Source organism: Mauremys mutica, chromosome 2, assembly GCF_020497125.1.
Source record: "Mauremys mutica isolate MM-2020 ecotype Southern chromosome 2, ASM2049712v1, whole genome shotgun sequence".
NCBI lineage: Eukaryota > Metazoa > Chordata > Testudines > Geoemydidae > Mauremys > Mauremys mutica.
This window is the reverse complement of record NC_059073.1, coordinates 119,094,965-119,120,016: the sequence shown is the minus strand read 5'-3', so window position 1 is coordinate 119,120,016 and position 25,052 is coordinate 119,094,965. Positions and strand designations below refer to the sequence as shown.

General features: G+C 39.4%; 1 protein-coding gene across 3 annotated transcripts; it reads right to left on the bottom strand.

Annotated features, from left to right (window-relative positions):
• Positions 1–718: 718 nt before the first annotated feature.
• SSR1 (signal sequence receptor subunit 1) lies at positions 719–25,052 on the bottom strand. 3 transcript variants are annotated; one of them, XM_045004451.1, is made up of 10 exons: positions 24,803–25,052; positions 17,567–17,685; positions 14,916–15,003; positions 14,434–14,696; positions 13,621–13,697; positions 11,471–11,549; positions 10,233–10,326; positions 9,428–9,442; positions 5,577–5,640; positions 719–3,818 (listed from the first exon to the last, which is right to left on the bottom strand). In XM_045004451.1, the coding sequence occupies exons 1-10, from the start codon at positions 24,885–24,887 to the stop codon at positions 3,812–3,814; spliced, it is 891 nt and encodes a 296-aa protein (XP_044860386.1). In that variant the 5' UTR covers positions 24,888–25,052; the 3' UTR covers positions 719–3,811. The 3 variants fall into 3 exon arrangements, with proteins under 3 accessions (XP_044860386.1, XP_044860387.1, XP_044860388.1); XM_045004452.1 differs by lacking the exon at positions 9,428–9,442 and having other exon boundaries at positions 24,803–25,050; XM_045004453.1 differs by lacking the exons at positions 719–3,818; positions 9,428–9,442 and having other exon boundaries at positions 4,460–5,640; positions 24,803–25,050.

Here is a 25,052-nt window from a genome sequence, read left to right as displayed (position 1 = left end):
ATGAGTGGCAGTTTGGCCACCCCTACCCTCTAGCTTTTAATGTACAAACTTGTATTCCAGCATTAGCTTATGTGAAGATTTGTGCCAGGAATCCTAAGGCTAGTTTGCCACCTAAGAAATGTCATAACGAAATTGTAGGTGTGTGCCACAGTTCCAGTTTTCTTTTAACAGGTAGCAGCACCAGAAACCAAAGATAAGAGTTTTGGAAACTGCTTCTACTACTTCTGTTACTTGTTTCTTCACTGTTCCATAGCAACTTGAGCTTAACATGAAAGTTTGATTTTGTAAATTAGAGTGTGGGCACCCATCAACTATGAATTAACTACTTAAGCATTTTGTTTCAGTCTCTTCTAGGTGCAGAAATTCATAGATCCAATCATCCAGGAACCTGTAAACCTTTTCAAGCTGGCAGGAAGTTGGAGGTAACTGAACATTTTCCTAGTCATTGTAAATTTAACTGACCTCCTGAAGTGTTTCAAGAGGATAATAGAAGAATATAAATAAGTTATGCTCAGAACACGTGCTGCTGCTGCTTTCCCCCTCCCTCCCAATCGAGTACTTTATTCTTTTTACAGATGAGCTCAAGCTTTTGGTTTGTGTACAACAGTTAAAACACCTTGTATTTAAGCAGACTTCAATACAGAAGTAGCTTTTAAAGTACATGTGCACAGTTAAATTACTTGCAGTCACTTATCAGAAAAAATCACAATACCAATCAAGCTTTTTAGTGCTATACCAGTACTTTATTTAACAAAACAAACTACAAAAAGCTAAGAATTTCAAGTTTGTTTTACAAAAAAAACCCTAGAGATGTAGTTTCAAGAGTGATTTTGCTTTCCCTTAAACTGTTTAAGAATTTGCAAATAAGTAAAAATTCAATTTGTATTTCAGTTGTGGTATAACTTCAATGAGCTGAACCTCAATTATCCAGAACAGTCTGTCCCTTCACTTTCAAAAGGGTTCTCAAAGTGGGTCTGTAAAGAGCATGTTCCCTCCCATTGAGAATCATAACATTGCTGTGGTAACTAAATTGTTTACATGGAAAAGTGATTAAGATGGTTAGTGTACTGCAACCAGAATGGGGAGAGTGAAGTCAGCTTCTGAACCTACTTTATTACAGTGAAAGTTCCTTGTAGTTCTGTTCATATATTTAGCAAAATAATAGTATGGTATATAAAAAAATCCAGATTCTTACAGCCCTGTAAGCCTGCTGCACTCTATCCAGTATGAGCACTGATCAAGTGGAAGGGCATAAGTCTTCTATACAGCAATCACCACCTCTTCAAATCAGGGAAGGGCCAAGTCTTGCAGCACAATACTGAAAATCCTGACAAGTATTACATGAGTTACTTCTATGAATTTAGCATTTTTCATCTTCAAAGGAACTTAACATTAACTCCCTCACAGAGATTGGGACTTGTATTTGACCTTTTCCCCTAGCTGCCATAAATTCAGTGCTGTTCAGTGTAAGTAATAGGTCTTGAGCACCAGCAAGGATTTCAAGAGTCCTTTATAAACAGTGCATAAAGACTGAAGTATTACTCCCTTTTCACAGATCTGTACAGCCATGTTAAATGTCTCCCAGTTATACTACGTCTGCAACAGGCCTATCACTAGAACCGTCTCCATCTAATTTCTTGGTCTATGCTTTAGCTACTTGGCCATGGTTCTTCATGGTACTGCATATGAAATTCTATTTGTAAGTCTGGCTTTAGTCACTTCCTCCTGTATCAGATTTGCCTGGAGAGCAGTTCATTCAGATTTACTTCTGTGCTTATTTGTTTCTGCCAGGCTGAAATTGAAACTGATTTTAATGCAAGCTCTCCTTTGGGAAAGTAATTAATAGCTTTCCCTTTTTAGGCTAAAAGTTCATGCACCTATTGGGCATTTCATCAGGTTGCTAAGTAGGCTACCCACACCTCTTTAAAGTAAGATGGGTAATCCTAAAAAGCTTTAATACTTAACTCGTAAGCGTGCAATTGCAGATGGTAAGATAGCCCATTATGGCATACAACCAAGTTGTATGTAGCTACTTAGAGACCTTAGTGTACTAGATTGATTATTTTAGCATCTCCTCTCAGCACATGGATCAATTATTGCTACAGGCTCAGCCATTTCACAAAACTGCAGTATTGCTAAATTTTAACTATAGTATAAAACGGGGACAAGAAATTGGAACCATACTATTTCATACATGGAAAGTACTTAATGGAGAGTCAAAAGTAGGAAGATTCTCCCCAAGAAGCTGTTAGATATCAAATTGTAGTAAGCAACCCCTAAGTCAATGAGTTGCACTATAAGCATTTCATTCTAGTGGTGGAAGTAGTGCCTTAAAAAGAAATTAAATTAAGCAAGTGTGATCACTACAGCTCAAGTCACTAAGTAAAATGAGCATACTGTAACCCCCACCACAAAGTTTTCCTCTTACATCATACCCAGCCTCTACTGCAACACCCCATGCACGCTTAGAAATTTGAAGACTGGCTCTAGTTCCTTCTGTGCCACATACAGCCACCTTCTTCCTCCCTTTCCAACTGGCTGGGTGCCCATTAAGTGTGACCTTGATTACCTGATGTAATGGAGGTATTAAACAATTGGTTCTCCTTAAAAAAAAAAACTGTTATACCACTAAGTTAGTAAAATCAATTCATACAACTTATTTTTGAAAGTTGTTCCAGTGGTAATTATTTAGTTCTATTTTACATTAAATTGCTCCACTGCTGGGAAAGATCAAGAGTTCAGTTCAACTTAGATGGAAATATCATATTTGACAGTCATTGCTAAACAGTACACTCACCTGAGTTCGGTGTAGTTTAAGAGCTGTACGTATTAAATCTCAAGTTGTACCATGTATCTAACGGTTTCAGAAGTATTAAGAATGAGGGCCACTCTCTCATTTACACTAAGGCGAAAGAATGAAGTTGGATATTCTAAATTGCTAGCATATGGAACCCCCATCACAGTAACTGTGATCTGGTCCTTTGCTGTTGTACAGTGCAGAGGGTTTGCCTCCTGTGTGAAGACTGTCTCCAACACAACTACTCGCATCCAGAATTGTCCTTGGGAATGTGGATGGAGATAACACTTTATTTCCAGACTTCAAATTGACTCTAGGAGAGATGTTGAATTCACTAAGAATCTTTCCAGCATGTGATGATGGGCAACCATAAATTTAAGTACCAGGCATAATCCTGAGATTAAAATGCAAAGGGTTCAGTCAGTTTCTCCCCCAATGAATTAACTGCTTTGCTGAATCAGGAGAAGTATGACTATAACATGATAAACCATCCTCCATTTAGCTGAAGTGGCTTATTAGCTGATGTACAAAGTTGTTGTTTTGAAGGTAGCATTGAACTGATTAAGTGTATGTGATTTACTATAGGGTGACCAGACAGCAAGCGTGAAAAATCAGGACAGGGGGTGGGAGGTAATAGGAGCCTATTTAAGAAAGACCCAAAAATCAGGACTGTCCCTATAAAATCGGGACATCTGGTCCCCATAATTTACTATGATCAGCCTGTACAAGATTTCTTTTAATAATCTTTTAGATCCTGCAATGTGGTAATTAAATGTTCTTTACTGGCTAGTTATGTTAAGTTCGTAAGTCAAGCACTGTTAAAAACGGGAAGCAGATGTTTCTAAAGTTACTTTCCACACCAAGACAAGAGTCAAAATACTTCACACTTCATTTACAGGGAAGTTTATAGTATAGTAGTGCCAGTAGAGGGAGTTTCAGACCTTAGACCCTGTTTCACACTGAGTGTGGTGAAGTGATTTGCAGGTATTGTTCATCTGTCATTGGCTCAGATGCTCAGTCCCTGCAGAACAAAGGCAGATCAAGAAATAAGCACCAGGAAAACTATAAAACTAAACTACAAGTCCCAAATCACTACCTTTCCCAAACTGAGCAAAGTTCAAAATGATGACTAAGGGACTTTTAAAAAAGTTATTTAGGCACCTAATGATTCAGACAGGTTGGATTTTCAGAACCACCTATCTATATCTTTAGATACCTAAATATCTGTATAAAAAGATGACCCTATGTTCCTTCCTTTTACTGTCAGAGAATGCAGGACTGAAATCCAGGTGCCTATACCAAAACTTATTCTCCTATACATTTTTAGTGACAGATCTGTACTTTAGTTTCATGATTACTATAAACTTGAGTCTTCTACAAAACAAATCCTATTTGAGGGTGCATAGCAGTGTATCTTTTAAATGTATGTTGAACTAGCATGTATTTCATAATGGGAATATACTGGAATTATCAACCTGAAGAAGCAAGTTAAACAAAACTTGCATGAAGTACAATACAATTTAAAGTCTGAATAAGATTTAGGTATTTCCAATAGCTGTCATTTCACTATGACTCAGCTACTTTAAAAAAAGTAGTATTTTACAACAAAATTTAAGTACTTCACTAAGATCAAAACTTCGCATAACTCCACAAAAAAAAGGGTCAAAGTTAATTTCTTTTTTACTGTCATTTAAGAACTCAGCTTTGTACACCTGCAGGTTATATTTGAAATTAAAATTTGTTTACAAAAAGTCTCTTTACTGTACATTAACTAGAGTCTCTGCATAACATACAACTTCATAGGACAGTTATCTTTTGCATCCAATATAATCTATGAAATTCAATGCATTTTGCTACTTGTGATTCTTCTAGTTTTTGTAAGGGTGGGGAAGTCACTGAACACTAATTGGGGCCTATTGATTACTTGAGCAAGCATTCCAAAGCTCTCTCTATGGTCCAATACCCCAGAACTGTTGGCACCAGTTAAATAAACTAACAATTTAAACAGATATGACGGGGGGGGGGGAAGAGGGGAGGGTCTAAAAAGAATCTTTTATATAGATTACATACCATTCCATGCTTCACAAATTTTGCTGCTGTAAAAATCCCTCTAACATTTATACAAATACATTTGGATTCGTAGGCCTCAGTGTGCGCATTATATCAAACAGCAGCAAAAAAATTCTGTACTGCTAAAAGCAGTTACACCTGTTTGTGCCTTTAGAATACTAACTACATTTTAAAAAATGTCCAGCTCATCAGTGCATTATCACTGAAGTAGGAACATACAAAAAATCCTAACAAAAGTAGCTATGTGTGCAGCAAAGAATGAAGTTCATAGCTTTAGGATACTACAAAATAAAAATGCATGAAGACTCTTATATAAACAGGATACACTCAGAAGAGATTAGGCACCTATACATTTGGAAAAAAAACAAACTTCAGAAAGGTTTGCAGATGACAAGCCAGCATTACATAGGACTCTAAAGGCACATTTCAGGTAGCACAATGATTCTGTTCAGATCAACTGTTTATACACACACCCCTTAATGGTTAACTTTCATTCCCCCTGCCCCCAAAGCAATTTTGTTATCTTAAAGGGATGAGAAGTATGTTTTCAGCAATGTTATCACCAGTCAGATAAACTGATCAGTCCAAATAGTAAGTAGTATTTTCCTCATGTTGATATGGATTCTGTGCACTACTGCAATCCAGGAAAAAAAGGGGGCGGGGGGGCAGGATTAGTAAAGGCTGAATTGTTGTATTAATTAACATTTACTCATCAGATCCCACTGATCTCTTCTGTACCCTTTTGCGCGGCAACCGCCTTGGTGAAGCTTTATCTGAATGAGAAAAGGAGACAAGATTACCTAAACTGCTGCAAACAGTACATTAGATTAAAAGGGCATATTTTTCTCTTTTTTTAAATATTCTCATGCTTTTCCTGAATAGAATGGAAATTGCCATTTGGCTTTCCAGCACATTGCCATGCAGGAGGCAGATTTGAGATGAAAGAGAAACTTACTTATTGTTTTTGAACATGCAAATACCATAGTATTTAAAATCTATTTAACTTCAGGGCATATAAATGTTCATGTTCTTCAACACATACCTCACAGGACTGACTATATTTAGTTGTTTGTAAAAAAACTAAAATTAAAAATACACCCTTAATGAAAGGTGCTTTGCATTCAAAACATTAATCTGTACCCCGCTCAAAGGATTACACGCTCTATCAGTTCCTTTAGAAGCTATGTCAAAAACCCTACACTTACCTTACATTAACTAAACACTTTCCAGTTTGCATATTATCTTCTAGCATCATATCAACCTCTAGAGAGTAATGCTTTACCAGCTGACAAGTATTCCTTTAATGGTTTGGGGTAACCACATAAGAATTCAGCAGGGCAAAAGAGATATTAGCCATGATGATTTTAAATCCCATGACTCTAGGAATCATTCAAGGTTTACAATACTATAAAATAATCATTTGATGTTTAATCCTGGGGTAGTTTACAAAACTCATTATGGCAGGTCTACAACTGTCCTTTGCTCTAGGGATGCTTTTTGTGCAAACAAAAAACAGTAGATGAATTTTCAGTCCTTGTATAAGACAAGTGCAGCTATTCATGGGTGGGGGGAAAAAATATCTAACTCATTGGTATCTTTATAGATCTAACTGTTTTTACAAATGCTTGTTAGGATAAGACTCTTCAAATATGGGTCCTCAACAATCTCACTACTGAAAGTGTACAGAAATTCCCAGACAAACTTTACTCTACCTTTTGAAAGCTGTAAATATACAATTTTTAAAAAGGGAGGAAAAAAGTCTTAAATCTTCTACATAAACATCTGAAAGCCAGGAAGCTCAAGGTTATTTCAGCATCACATCGCTAATTAATGCAATCCAAAATATAAATCCATGCCTAAATTTGAACCCGTGGCTCCAGGGAGAGTATTTTATGCCTTGTTGTTTAGACCCCTATCAATCTCTCCATTTTACTCTAAAGTCCTCTGGTGCTAATTTATGCACTTTCATAATTCTGATACACATTCCCTCTACAAACCTCCTTATTCCTTCTAGTGTCTTTTATACCATTACCTCCCAACCAAAAGACCTGTGGAAAGAAATAGGTAGGATACAGGAAGGGACCCAATAGTTTTATAGCATTTCACAATTATGATGCAGTGTGCAAACAGCCAATCCTCAGACCTTTATCAGGTAAGAAAATACTATTCCTATTTTATTGATAGGGGAACAGGAAGTTTAAGTAGTCTGCCCACAATCACAGCAACTCAGTGTCAGCCTAAAGTTTATAAACTAGGTCTCAACAGCATCCATGCCTAATCCAGCAGACCAGTGTCCCTCACGAGTCATATAACTGTCAGTTTTCTAATGGTTACTCTTACACTTAACATGCTACATTATCTAAGGCCACAGATCCATAGCCACTATCACTTCCATCAGCTTGCACAACTAATTTCATACAGTAGGTGCACACTGTGGTATTCTCCTGGATGCTGCTGCAGTACTCACCTACCTTTCTCCCTGTCCTGGTCATGAGTAGTTCCACACCATAATAAAGGTTTGTAAAGTTTCACAGATTTGACTGTGTGCAAAATTCTACATGCAAGAGATGTTATGGCACATGCAGTTACTTGTACTAAAAGTGAACCAACTGTGTTTAAAATGAGATCCATGATCTTGTTTCCTTGTTACATGTGCATTATTTTTGTTCTTTTCACTATAAAAGTTTCCTCACAATGGCAGCCTTCATCTATGCAATACTATGAGGTGAATAAAATGCTGTGCACTTTAAACTAGACTACCAAAACAAGAGTCACAAGAATACTAAAACTAAAGGAGGATCTATATCTGTTAAATGTTGCAATATGTTTACCTGCAACACCCAAACTTCTGTTGTAATCTTACTAGGGCTGTTGATTAATTGCAGTTAACTCACGCAATTAACTCAAAAAAATTACTTGCGATTAAAAAAATTAATCATGATTAATCACAGTTTTAATCACACTGTTAAATAGAATACCAATTGAAATGTATTAAATTTTTGAAGTTTTTCTACATTTTCAAATATATTGAACACAGAATACATGTACAGTGCTCACTTTACATTTACTACAAATATTTCACTGTAAAAATAATAGTACTTTTCAATTCACGTCAGAGATTGCATGACAGTACTTGTATTGTGAAAGTGCAACTTACAAATGTAGATTTTTTTGTTACATAACTGCACTCAAACACAAATGTAAAACTTCAGAGCGTACAAGTTCACTCAGTCCTACTTGTTCAGCCAATCACGTTTGTTTACATTTATGGGAGATAATACTGCCAGTTTCTTATTTACAATGTCACCTGAAAGTGAGAACAGGTGTTCGCATGGCACTTTTGTAGACAGCACTGCAAGGTATTTACATGCCAGCTATGCTAAACATTAATATGCCCCTTTACACTTCTGCCACCATTCCAGAAGACATGCTTCCATGCTGATGCTTGTTAAAAAATGCGTTAATTCAATTTTGACTGAACTACTTGGGGGAGAATAGTATGTCTGTTACTCTGTTTTACCTGCATTCTGCCATATATTTCATGTTATAGCAGTCTTGGAAAATGACCCAGCACATGTAGTTCGTTTTAAGAACACTTTCATTGCAGATCTGACAAAACCCAAAGAAGGTATCAATGTGAGATTTCTAAAGATAGCTACAACACTCGATTCAAGGTTTAAGAATCTGAAGTGCCGTCCAAAATCTGAGCAGGACGAGCTGTAAAGCATGCTTTCAGAAGTCTTAAAAGAGCAACATTCCGGTGCAGAAACTTCAGAACCAGAACCACTGAAACTGAAAATTAACTTTCTGCTGGTGGCATCTGACTCAGATGATGAAAATGAACATGCATTGGTCCGCACTGACCTCGATTGTTATTGAGCAGAATCCGTCGTCAGCATGGACACACGTCCCCTGAAATGGTGGTTGAAGCATGAAGGGACATACGAATCTTTAGCGCATCTGGCACGTAAATATCTTGCGAAACTGGCTACAGCATTGCCATGTGAATGCCTGTTCTCACTTTCAGGTGACATTGTCAACAAGAAGCAAGCAGCATTATCTCCCGCAAACGTAAACAAACTTGTCTGAGTGACTGGCTGAAAAAGAAGTATGACTGAGTGGACTTGGAGGCTCTAAAGTTTTACATTGTTTTATTTTGAATGCAGTTATTTTTTGTACACAATTCTGCATTTGTAAGTTCAACTTTCATGATAAAGGGATTGCATGACAGTACTTGTATTAGGTGAACTGAAAAAAATTTTTTTTACAGTGCAAATGTTTAATAAATATAAAGTGAGCACTGTACACTTTGTATTCTGTGTTGTAATTGAAATCAATATATTTGAAAATGTAGAAAACATCCAAAAATATTTAAATAGTATTCTATTATTGTTCGTGCGATTAATTTTTTTAAATTGCTTGACAGCCCTAAATCTTACCAGTGCTTTCATGCTATTACACATGCAGCGATGAATTAGAATTTTACCAGAGACCAGTTAATGTAGATGCATAGTAAAAGCCCCCCAGTTACTATAAAGCACCAAAGTTTGAATGCCTCACCTCTTCTACTTTGCACTGAGGCCACAGGAAAGCAAAATAGAAGATAGCAAAAGAGAAGTTAGAAATATCCACAAGTATTCAAACAGCCTAAGAAAAATCAGATACTGAATTTGGATTTAGCATTCTTAACAGTAGTAGTGATATTTAGGACTCCAATACAACTACACAACCTTAGTCTTAATGTTGTGTGTTTGATAAGTACAAGATCATACACTTTGATGATCATTTGATCATCTTAAATGTGTTCATTCTACAGACTGAAAACCTGTGGGGGGGGGGAGGGAGGAGGGAATGAGAAAATGTCTTATTCCACTAGGACTTCTCAGCAGGACCCCCTTCAGAATTCTGTGATCAAAACTTTGGTTGGAAGGTCAGCAGTGCTGAAAGCCAGTCTATGAAAGCATGGGTAAGAAAGAAAAGTTTTGTTTTTTCTTTTAAAAAGCCTCTATATAGATCACTTCTGCCATGTAACACCTATTTTGGACTTCGTTTCTAGCTAACCAGTGAGATGGAATCTAATGAAAAATGACTAGCAGGCAGGCAGGAAAAGTTTGTGGTGGCTGCCACTGTTAGCTCTACAAATGTCTGTTTAGAGTCTACCTTTTAAAAACAGCTCACTATTTACAATAGACAATTACTGTGTAATACGCAAAAGAGTTATTACAAAAAGGTGCATATGCTTAAGATACTTCTAGATTGAACTTGTTTCATGAAGCAGATGGCTTAAGAATTTGGAAAAAAAAATGTTTAACAGTTTGATAAAAGAAGTGAATCATACCACAGTTGTGAAAGGCTTACTACTTACTGATCTGATTTAAAGTTTCTTGAGGAATCCAGCTCATGTCAACGTCATTTTGATTTGATGTGCCCATCTCTACTTTCTGTGCTGGTCTCTTTCTCTGGAAGAGTTTGAGGCAAGAATATGTTTATCTCACACAGAGATGTATACAAATTTGCCTTCCATAAGGAAGCTTTATGTAGTACAAATGTCAGGGTATTAAACCTAAATAAGGAATTCCTGTATTTAGTAAAAGCCAACTGTCATTAAGCAAACCCAAATAATACACCTTTAAGCTTGTGAACAGCTACAGTGTCAACCCCCTCCTTGTAGCCTAACTTTAGCAAACTTGACACCTTAAGTAATTTGTCACAACTCTTATAAAGTGTCAGATCTTACGCTTTTAAATTCATATTATCCTCATTCCATGTAGCAGGAATTATATCTAGATTCCCATACAACTCCATACATATCAGTGATGCAGTACAGTATTAAATAATTACCAAAAAAAGCACAAATCTACAAAACACTACTCTTATCTCCAGTGTACTTATGATCCATCATTTTTAAAAAGTTAGGATTTTTCCCTAATAACATTCTATTATTACTCTTTGAAATCAACACCCTTGTGGTACCTGGAGTGTTGAGTTACACTTTCACTAGATGTACCACTTGGCCAAATCAGTATGAAGACAAACCATTAGTTGCAATATTATGATCACTATTGAACAATATTATGTTCAAGTCTCAGGCCTATCATGCTAAGCACATATAAATATGTAAGAATACATGATCCCAGTCCCAAAGGTTACAATACAAGTTAAGACAGGGCATTAACCGCTGACATAACAGCAGGAAATGAGGAAGGACTTCAATGAGGTTGTAAAGAATACATGAAAAATGTAGTTTTGTAGCTACACCTGCCTGACATCTGGAAAACACCAGAGCCTTTTATTCCACAAGGCTGACCATTGCTATGGTGGAAGAAGGTAAGCAAAGGTACAGTGGTAGACAAGCAACTCATCAGCATAATTTTTTCAAGTTACAAAACAGCTCATAAGACACATTTCTGTTTAAAGGCTAGGAGGAATTTTAGTATCAATCTGCTTCCCTTCAATTTCACTGATCAAAGTTAAATTTTCATGAGTTCTTTTGTGCAATAATAGACCATAAAAGCTGTATTGCTCTGATTGGAAACTAACACTTAATCATATACAGTATTCTGTTGATGCTGAAGAAGTGCATGTACATAATTGCTTACTTACTTTCCTAGATTCTAGCAGTTGATGTAGACCAACAATGACAAGTAGGCCAAGTCCTGCCAGGAACACGTACATGAAGATTCTTATTTGGTAAGAAAGAAAAAAAATGTAGGGTCATCTTCAGTTTGAAGTCTAATCAGTTGTTTAAAACAAAGAATGAGAAGTAATTGCAGAAATTTTATCGGGTCCTTGGAGTGCCTCTGCATATTGTGTGACTTTAAAAAAAAAAAGTGCTGGTAAAGCAAATTTTGAGGTCTCTCTCCCGTCTCTTTCAGGAGAAAGAATGGAGGGTGAGAAATAATGAAGCTTAACACAAAGTACTGTGAAATACAGAGTAAACCAAATTGAGTTGTTTGGCTCTGATAAGTTACAATAATCTTAACTTTTACTTGGAAAAACAGGGCAAATTTTCATACAAAAGTGCCATTTGGTAGACTTCAACAAATATGTATTTAGCTACTGACATTTCTCTAGGTTCACATTTGCTAAAGTTAACATGACATACCAAATTCTAAAATGGGGTGAGAGAGAGAGAGAGAGAGAGAATGAACAAATGTGACCGCCAATTTACTAATCAGTTACAAAAGCTATGAGACCCCATTACATAATCACTTCTGTAGTATACACCACCTCAATGCACATGTTGCAAGAATACCCTGAAGTCTTTACTGATGACGGAGCATCCTAAGAAATGGGTACCTAAATTAGAACTTATGGAGAGAGTGTTCTACAGCGGAACTCTCTGAAACAGCCTGTACATTTCCTAGACTAAGTGGATAGTTGAATTCTTTTTCCATAGATTCCAATTATAGTTTAAGTCTCATGCAGTATTTAAGAGGTTAGGTTCCCTTATTCTAATGAACAGTAGATCATCCTCCAAGGTATTAAACTAACCAACTTTACAAGCTGAAGCTGACAAGAAGTTCTAAATCTATGAACCATAAAAATTGTGCCAAGTATCAGAGGGGTAGCTGTGTTAGTCTGTAGCCACAAAAACAACAAGGAGTCCGATGGCACCTTAAAGACTAACGGAGTATTTGCATCTGAAGAAGTGGGTTTTTACCCACGAAGACTTATGCCCAAATAAATCTCTTACTCTAAGGTGCCACCGGACTCCTCCTTGTTTTCATAAAAATCATTGCAGAAAGAGCTTAATCAGAATCTTCATCAAAAGACATGTTTTCAGTAAGTTTTGGAAACTGATTTGCTAAGCAGGCAAATTCTAGTACACAGTCACCTGTAAATGCTCGGTCCTTCTTCAAAAGGGTAACATAGGTGCTTTTGAAAATTCCACACACAATATTTTAATGTATGTTTAACAAGTATGTACTGTGCCACATCCTTGCAACAAGTAGTGAGAGTACCACATAATTTCCTTTCTTTCAACAATTTAGTTGAATGCTCATAATGAATGCCTCTAATCCATAGATCAAGTAAAGCAGCTAAAAGTTTCCCCACAAGGAACTGCAAGCTACTTCCAGGAACAAGTAATTCTGTTTTCAAAGCAATTCACCTTTAGCCTCTTTGCATTTCCCCAAAATTGTGAGGAGCGCATGTGTTAACTACGAATTAGACTAACAATTCACGTTGCCACCTGAAAAGAACCCCTCAGATTGCAACTTAGACTAATTTCAAACAGTGACTCAGAAGTAAAATTGTATACCACAGGTACTTCAGCCTTCAAAATGTGGACATCTCAATATCCTGAGCCATCAGTGTCACCCTTCCTCCCTACAAATAATGTTATTTAGGAATACAGCCTCAGTTTGAGGCTATTCCTGCAATTACCAATAGGCCACACTTATGCTCTGGACTTGGATCTCAGACAGAAAAGTAATGAAAACTATCCTATCTGAAATAGTAATATTATGACTATATTTTGAAATATGAATTAGGTACAGAATTTTTCTTAAGTCTGAGAAGTGCACATCCAATCAGTTTTATTTCACATTGAACAAGAATGAACAGCCTCTATTTCTGAGGTGTTGGGTTAACATTTCCTCTCCCCTCTTCTGAATGCTCTACCATCACCAGGCCATACAGGATTTCCAGCATTCCATGAAATGAGGACAAAAGCATTTTTAAGTGACCACATATAGCAGTACATTACGGCTGATGTACTACCAACAAAAACAAGTTCAAATTTATCTTACGTTTCTCCATCCAATCCATCTTCTTTTTCAATAATTGTAACAGTTTGATTGAAGACAGCATCTTGGAACACATTGCCCTGCAATAATGATGATTATTTTTTAAATCAGTTTAACCTGTCATAATTGTAATGCCTTCCAAGGAAATGTGATGAGATTCTAAAACCTCTGCTGAGGACAAACTACCACGTGGAGAGCAGAGGAACTGATTAGCTCACAACAAAAAGGTTATAGCTATGGGAGAAAACACTGCAAGAGGTTCTGAAACTGGAGCTAGCTGAAGACTTGCAGAGCAATACCTTTAGTAAGTATGTAGAATAAAAAAAATCTTACATAAGAACATGTGATACAGTGTCCATGGCTTTAGCACAAATGCTATTACCAACTTCATGTCTTTCTGTACTGTGATAGAGATGTTCTACTGAGCACCAAGGATCTTATTACATTGTTCACTGGAGGGAACTTTCAAAGGTGCAAGAAACTGTTAGAGGTTTAACTCCTTCTGAAAGTCAATGGGAGCAAGCACCTAACTCCCATTAGTGCCTTTGATAAATCTTTTAAAAAGCTAATGACAACACTTGCCAGCACTGCTCACTCATTCAGATTCATGGGACTACACAAATCTCACCCAGTGAGTTTACGAGATCTCAGGAGAAAGTCAAGATTTTCCGTAAAGACAGAGCACCATTCATTATCTTTATCTACACAGACAGTAAGTGTTTTTTAAAACACTACCAATTGGATTAGTCTTTCCCTTCCTGCCCACAATTCCACTTTAATTTGAAGGAGTAAAAGTAATTCCAAAATTGGGCTTACATTTAAGTCTTTGTAGTTCAGATTTATAACCAGTCCGAAGGGGCGACCACCCATAGGCTCTGCAGGGATGAACGAGTACTCAAATGTGGCCTGTCTTTGTGGTGGAACCACTGTGTTCAGAGGAAGAGCTGTGAAATTCTGGATGAAAAACTGATAGTCCTGAGGGTACCGGAAAGAGGCATCAAGAGACTCAACAATAAAATCCTCTGTACCCTTGTTGGTGAAGCCTACCAGGAACTTTACAATGTTGTTTGCAGGAAAGTCTAGAACATAACAATATCTTAAAGTTAAAGTTTTTATATGCCATGCCAGTGTTAAAGTGCACAAGAATCCCAGTTTAAACTCAGCCCCAACAAAACTGTACAGTGCTTTATTAGAGCTTCAATATTGTTTTATGCATGTGTAATGCCATTTAAAACTAGTGACCAGTCAGCAACAGCCAAGCATTTGATAGACTGCTACAGGACTTGTGTACATCTTACCTTCACCTTTCACAAACAAGATAGTTGTATCAGCGCTAGGTGAGGCTTTAGGTTCTCCTGATAAGTCTTCTTCCTCTTTTTCTTCTATCTAAGACAAGAGAATTTTTTGAAAAAACCTATCAAACAGTGAAGCAAAGAATGTGCACATTTTATGAGAATCCTATAAGTTAAGTGTAACAGAAGTATTTTGTTGTGTGGCATTCTCTAAGAAAATTAGTGGGACAAAACATTTACAGCTGCTGCTGTTGCAGAACTATTCTGATGTGACAGACTGCCAACTCTCTGCTGTTTGCTTTTCTTTGACCCTGAGCTGCTAGTTCTCCAGTGCTGTAAATGGCCACAGAGTGAAATGCAGCATGATTACCATATTCATAGGCTCTAGCGTACAAGAGGTGCTTAGAAGTTGGTAATCTAAAATTGTGGAGTCTTGTTTTCCCCAATTATGTGGTTGTTCTCTATTTTTTAAAACAAGCAAAGAGCTTGGTCTAAGCCAAGGGCTATTTTGTCCCTCTGCATCTAGTTACTTTATAATAAAGTGAAAACCGGGAACAAGGCATCCTTCTTGTAAATTGTCTATGCAATATAAAATTTGTTAAATGTAAATGTATTAAATAGCCAAAATACAGTTCCCTGTTTACTAACCAAGACAGGTGGATATGTTTGTATAGTCTGTGTTATTTGATGACATGAATAAATATTTAAAGCAGTGCAGTACTTTGACACTTTTTAGGAGGAGTCAGAAGTAGTCAACTGTCACAAGGAAGATAATCTCAACTGATGTCTTAACAAACACCTTTCAGTTCTACCTAAAGGATAAGGCTTCTGATCACAAAGCAACAGGAGAGTAACTGTTTAAATGAACAGTCTAAAAATAACTTCAAACATTCAAGTAAGTTTCCATACCTACTCCAAGAAGGTGTCAGTCACTTACTAAAACAGATCTTACAGAATATAGCTTAGACAATAAAAAGTAAGTTTTGCTACAGACAAATCTTTGTTTAAAGACTATTTCTACTGAATTTTAAGATGTTAATGGTAAAAAAGTTGTATTGTGTTTGAACTCAGTCCCTTTAATTGTTCTTTGAGTCCACATTCTGGACAGGCCTCATTTTCTCATCCCTACATAATAATAGTATACCAATTGCCTGTCCTTCCATCTCCAAATAAGAGGACAGACTTTTGAAACAAGGAATCCTATGTCTTGTAAAATTTTGGGGAGTGAATTACTATTCATCTAGGAATTCTTAAGGGCAGCAGCTATTTATAATAAAGGTGTTTCTAGCTTGGTAAGGATATTACCAATGCTACAATCCTTGAAATGGAGGTACACCTCACATTATAATATTGTTTTCTACTTGTAAAACTCTGTAGATATATTGTGAGATACTGTTAATCACATTAAAGTTAAAGTGTGAAAGTTACTTTTAACCAAGTGCTGTCAACTTGTTGGTGAAGGTTAGGCTTCAATTAAGCTTACATTCTTATGTTTATTCTTGGACCAAATATTTTTTGAAGAAAATCAAGCACACAGGAAATTTTTAGAGAGTGTTCACTACTCTATTCATCCCTAGGACTTCAAAAAATTTACCTCTATTCCCTTTCTAACCCAAGAACTAAGCCTACTAACCAGAGAGAAAGATATATCATACCTCAATGCAAAGCCACATCTTGTGTTATTTCAAGACCAGTCCTATACTGTTTGAACACTATACTTAACAATTTTCAGCTTACTACTAGAGATGGTTAAATAGACAATGTACATTGAATGTATTCCATTATTACCACCAATATTTAATTCCTGCCTAATAGTATCTGACTGCTGTTAAGCTGGTCACGTACTATGGAAGGGCATCAAATAAATTTGATGAAAACCGGTAAAATGCATCAAATGTATTTATCAAGCAGTAATCTAGTAATTCTTTGCTTTTATTATATATAAAAATTCACATACACCCTCCTCTTTTCATCTTTCCATTTTTCTTTATTTTCCCATTCCCACGCCCCAAGTTTTCATTTTAATTTCTTAGCATTAATGTGCATGAGTTGATGTCAAGAGATTAGCCTCTATCAGGTATTTAACAGCTGAATGTTAAATCTGCCAGAGGTGATTAGTAACACTACATAAATCATATCACAGCAAGATTTTGAAATAGTTGCCTCAAAAAGGAAAGTGACATTTCTGGTGGCACGACAAATGTACCTTGGTGATTTTATTTCAGACTGCAGATGTAATTAAAAGAAGCAAAAATATACCGGTACCTCAAAACTAGATTTCAAACATTATTGCAGGGCTTAAGCGAGACTTCAAAGAGACAATATGACAAACCAAATTTACACTGAAGAAATACCATTATCTTTTTAAGGTAAATGTTGAAGTGGGAAAAAGCATGAACTGTGCAATTTCAGTTAGTGTTCTCTTTTTAAGATGCTGTTAGGCACAGCCAGTGTTCCAATTACTATTTAGTTGTTCCCCTTATATCTTTCCTAGTTGCCCAAATCAAAAGTATTTCTAAGGTCCTTAATTATATTTTGTCTTTAGCCACTTTAAAGAAATTAAATATGGTAAACTAAAATTCATATTTCTAATCTAACCTCTAACTTAAAGAAGCTGTATAATCTAATGCTTTGAAACAAAATGTATGCACATCTACCAAGTCTGTGGGTTCATCTTCTTCAACTTCAGCTTCATCATCTTCATCTTCAACTACCGTATCTTCCACTGCTTCTTCATCCTCCGTAGCATCTTGGGCTGCAACTAATAAGCTTGAACCTAGTAACAAAACAAGATGGAAATACCAGAAGTCACTTTCTGTGAGTGTGGTTGACTAAGGGGACATTGGGATCATATTTCAGTTTTCCAAGACTTACATTTACTGGTAGGAGATAAATAGCTTGAGGTTTTAGTTGCAAAATATTATGCAAAAGTTTTGGTCTGTATAAGCAGAAATCACTATCAGTTTAGAAACTGAAGTTTCTATTGAATAAGTTTTTAAAATTTAGAAATTTATGTACCAGCAATTTCAAAACAAATTAAAGCTTTGATACACACAACTGCAGAGAAAAGAGTGAAAACAAGGTTTGTCAAGGTGTTTGCCTTAGGGTACTAGGAAGTAACCAAGCTGCTTCTTAGACCCCGATTGTACCATGAATGTCTCATTATTGTAAGATTATAACATTAGGTGTAGCTGATATGAAAGTGTTCTTTATTTCTAACAGGTTTCAGAGTGTTAATCTGTATGTCAGTTTCTCGTTGGAGTCTGTTTTTGAATTTTTGTTGTTGAATAATTGCGACTTTAAGGTCTGTAATCGAGTGACCAGGGAGGCTGAAGTGTTCGCTGACTGGTTTTTGAATGTTATAATTCTTGACGTCTGATTTGTGTCCATTTCTTCTTTTGCGTAGAGACTGTCCGGTTTGGCCAATGTACATGGCAGAGGGGCATTGCTGGCACATGATGGCATATCACATTGGTAGATGTGCAGGTGAACGAGCCTCTGATAGTGTGGCTGATGTGATTAGGTCCTATGATGGTATCCCCTGAATAGATATGTAGACAAAGTTGGCAACGGGCTTTGTTGCAAGGATAGCTTCCTGGGTTAGTGTTTTTGTTGCGTGGTGGCTGGTGAGTTTTTGCTTCAGGTTGGGGGGCTGTCTGTAAGCTAGGACTGGCCTGTCTCCCAAGATCTGTGAGACTGAGGGATCGTCCTTCAGGATAGGTTGTAGATCCTTGATGATGCGCTGGAGAGTTACACAAACTAACCTATTTCCCCATGCTAATTTCCTCCCTTCTGTTACTCACACCTTCCTGTCATCAGATTGAGGGACATAATCATTCCCTTCTATTAGACATTGGTGAGGCCTCACCTGGAGTACTGTGTCCAGTTTTGGGCCCCACACTACAAGAAGGATGTGGAAAAATTGGAACGAGTCCAGCGGAGGGCAACAAAAAGAATTAGGGGGCTGGAGCACATGACTTATGAGGAGAGGCTGAGGGAACTGGGATTGTTTAGTCTGCAGAAGAGAAGAATAAGGGGGGATTTGATAGCAGCTTTCAACTACCTGAAAGGGGGTTCCAAAGAGGATAGATCTAGACTGTTCTCAGTGGTACCAGATGATAGAACAAGGAGTAATGGTCTCATGTTGCAGTGGGGGAGGCTTAGGCTGGATATTAGGAAAAAACTTTTTCACTAGGAGGGTGTTGAATCACTGGAATGGGTTACCTAAGGATGTGGTGGAATCTCCTACCTTAGAGGTTTTTAAGGTCAGGCTTGACAAAGCCCTGGCTGGGATGATTTAGTTGGGAATTGGTCCTGCTTTGAACAGGGCATTGGACTAGATGACCTCCTGAGGTCCCTTCCAACCCTGATATTCTATGATTCTAACTGTTTGAAATAGGCCATCCTGATTATCACTACAAAAGTTTCTTCTCCTGCTGATAATAGCCCACCTTATTTGATTAGTCTCAGAGTTGGTATGGCAACACCCATTTTTTTCATGTTTTGTGTGTATCTCTCTCTTCCTACTGTATTTTCCACTGCATGCATCTGATGAAGTTGGCTTTAGCCCACGAAAGCTTATGCTCAAATAAATTTGTTAGTCTCTAAGGTGGTGGTTCCCAACCTTTTTTGTCTGGTGGGTGCCAGACGACAAGCCACCGAGGACCGTTGCCATCGGACAAGCATCCGCCGAAATGCTGCCGAGAAGCAGCAACATCAACAGGTGTCGCCGCCAAGCAACATCATCCAGAGGTGTCGCCGCCGAAAATCAGCAGCATTTTGGCGGCGACGTCTCTGGATGACACTGCTTCTCGGCAGCATTGCCTCTGGAGGACCTTGCTTCTCGGCGGCATTTCGGCGGCAATGCCTCTGGAAGACACTGATTCTTGGCGGCATTTCAGTGGATGCTCATCTGCCGGACAATACACAGGCACACATAGATGCCCCGGTGGGCGCCATGGCACCCAGGAGTTCCGCTTTGGGGACCACTGCTCTAAGGTGCCACAAGTACTCCTCGTTCTTTATTTCTAAGTAATCCACTAAATTTTAAACTTACATTTATACAACAGGAAGTTGAAAAATCAGATGCTAAATGATAAAATCATGGTATTTTATGTATATTGAGGCATCTGACTGTTTGGATTGCTTTCATTCATGTAGTTCAACAATTCAGGTCAGAATCTGGCCTATATTTGAGAAATCTTTAAAAGCCAGAAATAAATGCACCATTCAGCTAAACCAGAGGTTCTCAAACTGTGGTGCACGGAACACTAGTGGTCCACAAGCTCCATTCATGTGGTCTGCATGGCTCCACCAATTAGGTGCCTGGACCCTGGAGAAGACATGTGTAAAGTGAGGTGGTGGTCTTGGGGGGAATAAGGTGTCAGTGGGAGGGGTCAATGAGGTGAAAGGAGGGGGTGAGGGAGAATTTGGGATGTGTAGGGCTGAGGTGGCCAGAAAAAGAGGTGACTTTCCACAGCTCTAGGGCTGCAGCTGCCAGGGAGACGATCCTCCTTCCCAGCCTCAGCTCAGGGGCTGCTGCGGTGGGGGAAAGACCCCCCTCCTTCCCAGCCCCATCCCAGGGGCTGCTGCAGTAGGGGAGAGAGGGCATATCCTCGCATTAGAAAGGTAAGACTACTGACACTAAAATATGAGTTGTGTGCTTTTATTTGTAGAACAAAAAACCTATTAAGGGGCTTTTTTAATATAGTGCTTTTATCCAAAGCGCTTTACAATAGTTAGCTAATGGTACAAACAACATTTGGAAATATCATTAAGTGGTCCACTGAGACCCTCAGCAATTTGCAAGTGGTCCTCACAAAAAAAAAATAGTTTGAGAACCACCGAGCTAAACTAACTAGATGCTCCAGTGCTCATTATCTATCCCTTGCTGTTTGTTATATTGCAATATTTTGGCTCAAGATGGGAAATGTCTGAAACTAGAACTAAATGGAATCAAACATCTACGCCCTTCTCATTTTCAGTTTTAATTTTTTCGTACGTTTCCCAGGACCTTATCAGCGTTTATTCAAAAATTAAAAAGGTGAACATTGGTAAAATATGAAAACAAAAGGCAGCAGGCAGGAGATGAGAGAAGGGGTGTTCAGTGCTCATGGGAGCCAGGGTACTCATGACATACTGGTTGGATGGTCTTGGGTGCTGGAGCCTGGCTCCCTGCCCCTCTTGCTTCCCCCCTGTACAGAGGAAGTGAACGGGAATGCACTGAAGGGCGTTAGGAGTGGAGTGGAAAGCTGCACCCCATGAGTACTAACACTCTCCAGCAGGTGTAAGGGGAGTTCTGTGTGGGCTCTCTCAGCTATTGGGACCTCGCTCCTGCCCATCTCAATTCTCCAGGATATAGGGTCCTGTCTACTTCGTCTACTGGGCAAAGAACCCACCTGACCTGGCCCTTCAGCGCAGCCCTATTCATTTTCTCGCAGAATCCCCGTCAGCCTCCTCAGCATGCCTGGGCAGAGGACGGTAACTGTCAGTTGGTGGCTGCTATGCCTGCATGTTGGGGGAATGAGATGAGCAGGGAGCCGAGACTGCCTGCACAGAGCCCTGTCCACTTTCCCTGCTGGACAGAGTGCCCTCCTGACCCCATCCACTTCCTCTGTGAGATTCCTGGGCCCCCTCGCCCCCCCCCCAATAATCAAAAATGGGGGGATGGAGGGAGAGAAGTAAAATCCAGATACTAGCTTCTTCAAAATCTGGGATTTTTTGGGAGCTGGGGTGAACTCGATAAATACTAAGGCAAGGGCCTTGCTAATACCATATAGTATAGATCAAATTATAGCAAAGGGTACAATTCAAGGACCTAAAAAAATTCACTTTAGCATGTCAAAATGATCAGAATGCTATAGTGGATTTATAACTAAAATAATCTTGTGCTATTTTTCCACACCACCTCTGAAATTCTTCCCCCACCACAAATATCAGCATTCACATCAACAATTGGTTTGGATCAATTTCACTTTAATTCAAACTCATTAGGCGTTTTATCACATTCATGATATATGAGCACCTATGAAATTAACTCAAATCCTCACATTTAAAATATGTAGGCACATACTGACGAAGTTTGAAGACTACAAATTTAGTCCCCAATCATATGGCTCATGCAGAGCTCCCCACCAGAAACAGAACTGCATATGTGCACGATCAACTATTTAAATGCTCAAGAACAAGAAAATTAACGGTCTCATTAACTTGACCATATTATGTTTTCTACTGAATGGCATGGTTTCAAACATTAAGAGTTATCATGTTTAAGAACATGAATACCTTTGCACAACAGAGCCACACCTTTTATAATAAAGTGAACTTTAATTTCCTGACAAGCATTCAGAGATCCAACTCTACAAACATACATATGAATAACTAACTCAACCTATGTGTATGAAGACCCACTGTTCTAAGCACTGTGATCTGAAAGACAGTCAACTTAACCCCATTTGTCTGAATTAATTTAATTTATTGTTACACCTAAAATTACCTTAACTGAAAAGAATAGAAAGAAAATCCCAATAGATACTTCAGGCATTTGACAGCATTTCATGTGCAATCAGTTTTACTATTTCCCCTGTGGGCCCAAAACCTGAGCGAGGCCTGGAGGCATTAACCTACCTACAAATAAGTAGGAAAGGTACTGTTTTAAAATATAGTAGAATAGGACAGTAAATCCAAAAAAATTGTCAGGGAGGTCAAGGGTAGATACAGGACCTGGAGCTATTCAACTCATTTTAGATTAACAGATTTCAAGTTCATAGTGACCTTTCACTGTTACAGAAACAAAATTAATTCACCTGCTTTGGAAAAATCCAAAGTTATCAAGTTTAAGTAACTTGTAAGCAAAACAGCAGCTATGCAGGGCACTTACTCCCAAACAGGCCAGGAGCAATTCTCCTGGACCAGAGAAAAATCTGGATTTAGTGTGGCACTAAAACAGTCTCATTCAGATTGCTTATTATACCCCTCTGGTTGGCATCTCTCATTGGTTAGTTTAGGCAGCTCCCTGCCTATCCTGCTGGCTTAGTGGATTGCAATCTATGGTGTCTATGGGTACATCTATACTACCCGCCGGATCAGCAGGTAGTGTTCAATGTATCGAGGATCGATTTATCATGTCTTGTCTAGATGCGATAAATCAATCCCCAAATCGACGCCTGTACTCCATGTCGGCAGGAGGAGTAAACTAAGTCGACAGGGGGAGCCACGGCGGTCGACTCACTGCGGAGAGGATGGCCAGATAAGTGGAACTAAGATACTTCAACTTCAGCTACGCGAATAGCATAGCTGAAGTTGCGTATCTTAATTCAAACACGCCCCCGCCTCCCCCAGTGTAGCCCAGGCCTAATTCTCCCAACTCTTAATATAGGAGCCTAGGCACCTAATTCAGGCTTCTTAGATTGAAGTACAGTTCTTGTGATTTTCTAGGTGCCTAAAAATTAGGTGTCACAAGATTCAGCATCACAATTACTAAATCCTTTTGTGGATCTAGGCCCAAATCCTCAGAGGATTAGCACATCTGTAGAATTCAAATGTTATGTTTAGCAATTTGTAGAAAGACTTTCAGAAACTTTTCAAGTTTACTGCTTAGCCACAACTAATTGAAATAATTTCAGCCCTAGAAGGTTTCAGAAAGTTAAGAGTTTGTAAATACTGGATTTATAATTAAAGTTCTAACATAACTTTAACTATAGCCAGTGGCTGCTATGTTATTTTATATCTCACTACATAAACATGCTTCCTAAACAACACACTAATCTGTGCTCCCTTCAATGGATTTCAGAAGGAATGATGATGTGGCAATAGTAGAAAAAGAGAGCTGCTTTTTTGTGGGAAGAGGAACACATGATATATGATGCAGTACCCAGGCAGAAAAGCATGCATGTACAGCATTGCCCTTCAACCCTCTTTCAACTTAATATTATCAGCAATTGTCAAGGCATAAATCAGATACAATTACAGCATAAACAGACGTGGTGAGTGTTTTATTATTTGAAGGACACTTTGGGGCAGGGAAGAAGAGAAGACTGGCTGCCAAGGCATTTTCTTGCCGTTTTAAAGTAGGCACTCATCAATTTATACAGCAAGTCCAGAAAAACGACCCTTACAGCCATTTCAGGCATTACAGCCTTCGGTCATTTAGCAGCCGCTCTGCAGAGTCACATAGTCCTTACTGGCTGCCTTGAAACGATGCCCCCCACCCCCCCGAAGCGAAGGTGCCTGCTAGAAAGTTACTGCTCACTGCAGCAATAGGACAGTCCCTGCCCCCGAGGCTGGCAGTCTGGGCGCGCTCTGGCTTGTGACACCTGCCAACGGTGTGTGACCGATCGCGGGAAACCACTCGCCCGCCACAGGCACCACCGAACCCCAAGTACGGGCGCGGGCCGGCCCGGCTGCCAGCCCTGCGGCGCTTTGGGTGTCGCCGCGGGTGCCCAGGAGGCACCGGGGAGCGCAGCACGTGTCCGGGAGGAAGCCACCGACCCGGGGCCGTTTGGTCAGGGGTAGCCGCGTGCGAGGGTCGGTAGCCGGAGTGGGGAGACCAGTGACACGTCAGCCTCGCGGACAGCGAGCAGCTCAGCCTCCCCGCGCCGCCCGGCTCGCCCCAGTTGAGCGCTGGGGAAGGCGCCTGCCTTTGCCGCCGGCATGCCCAGCAGCGCCAGGCACCAGGAAGGCAGGACCTGGCCACCTCCAAACTGGACAGGGGGATCCCGGGCCAACCCCGCGCCCGACACTCCGTGCCCAGGAACCTGGTCTCTCCACCCACCCACCCGGGGACGCCCAGGCCCAGCCCCTCACGCGCTCGCCCGCTCCAGGAAGCGGTTAACGTTTTCCGTTCGAATTTCAAATATCAACGTCTCCCCGAACACGAGCGCGCGCGTTCTCACCCGGGCCGCCGCGAACTCCGCCGAGCAGCAGAGCGGCGGGAAAGGCCAACAGCACGAGCAGCAGCAGCTGGATCGGGGATCTCATAGCGGCAGCTACCTAGCGCCCTCCGCGCCTGCTGCTCTTGCCCAAATGGCGATCACCATCGCCTCCATCCGGGAACCTGGCGCTCTCACGCCACGCACGCTCTCCGACCCCGCCCCCGAACCGCGGAGGACGTGGCTCCGCCGGGGAAGCGGGAGGGGATCACGT

Bases quoted from the DNA above. Each gene is read 5' to 3' on its own strand.
- SSR1 (XM_045004451.1), bottom strand. From the start codon at position 24,887: ATGAGATCCCCGATCCAGCTGCTGCTGCTCGTGCTGTTGGCCTTTCCC. The intron at 17,686-24,802 runs GTGAGAACGCGC...TTTTGTTACTAG, and splicing joins CGGAGTTCGCGGCGGCCCGG to GTTCAAGCTTATTAGTTGCA. The intron at 13,698-14,433 runs GTAAGCCCAATT...TCATTATTGCAG, and splicing joins TGAACTACAAAGACTTAAAT to GGCAATGTGTTCCAAGATGC.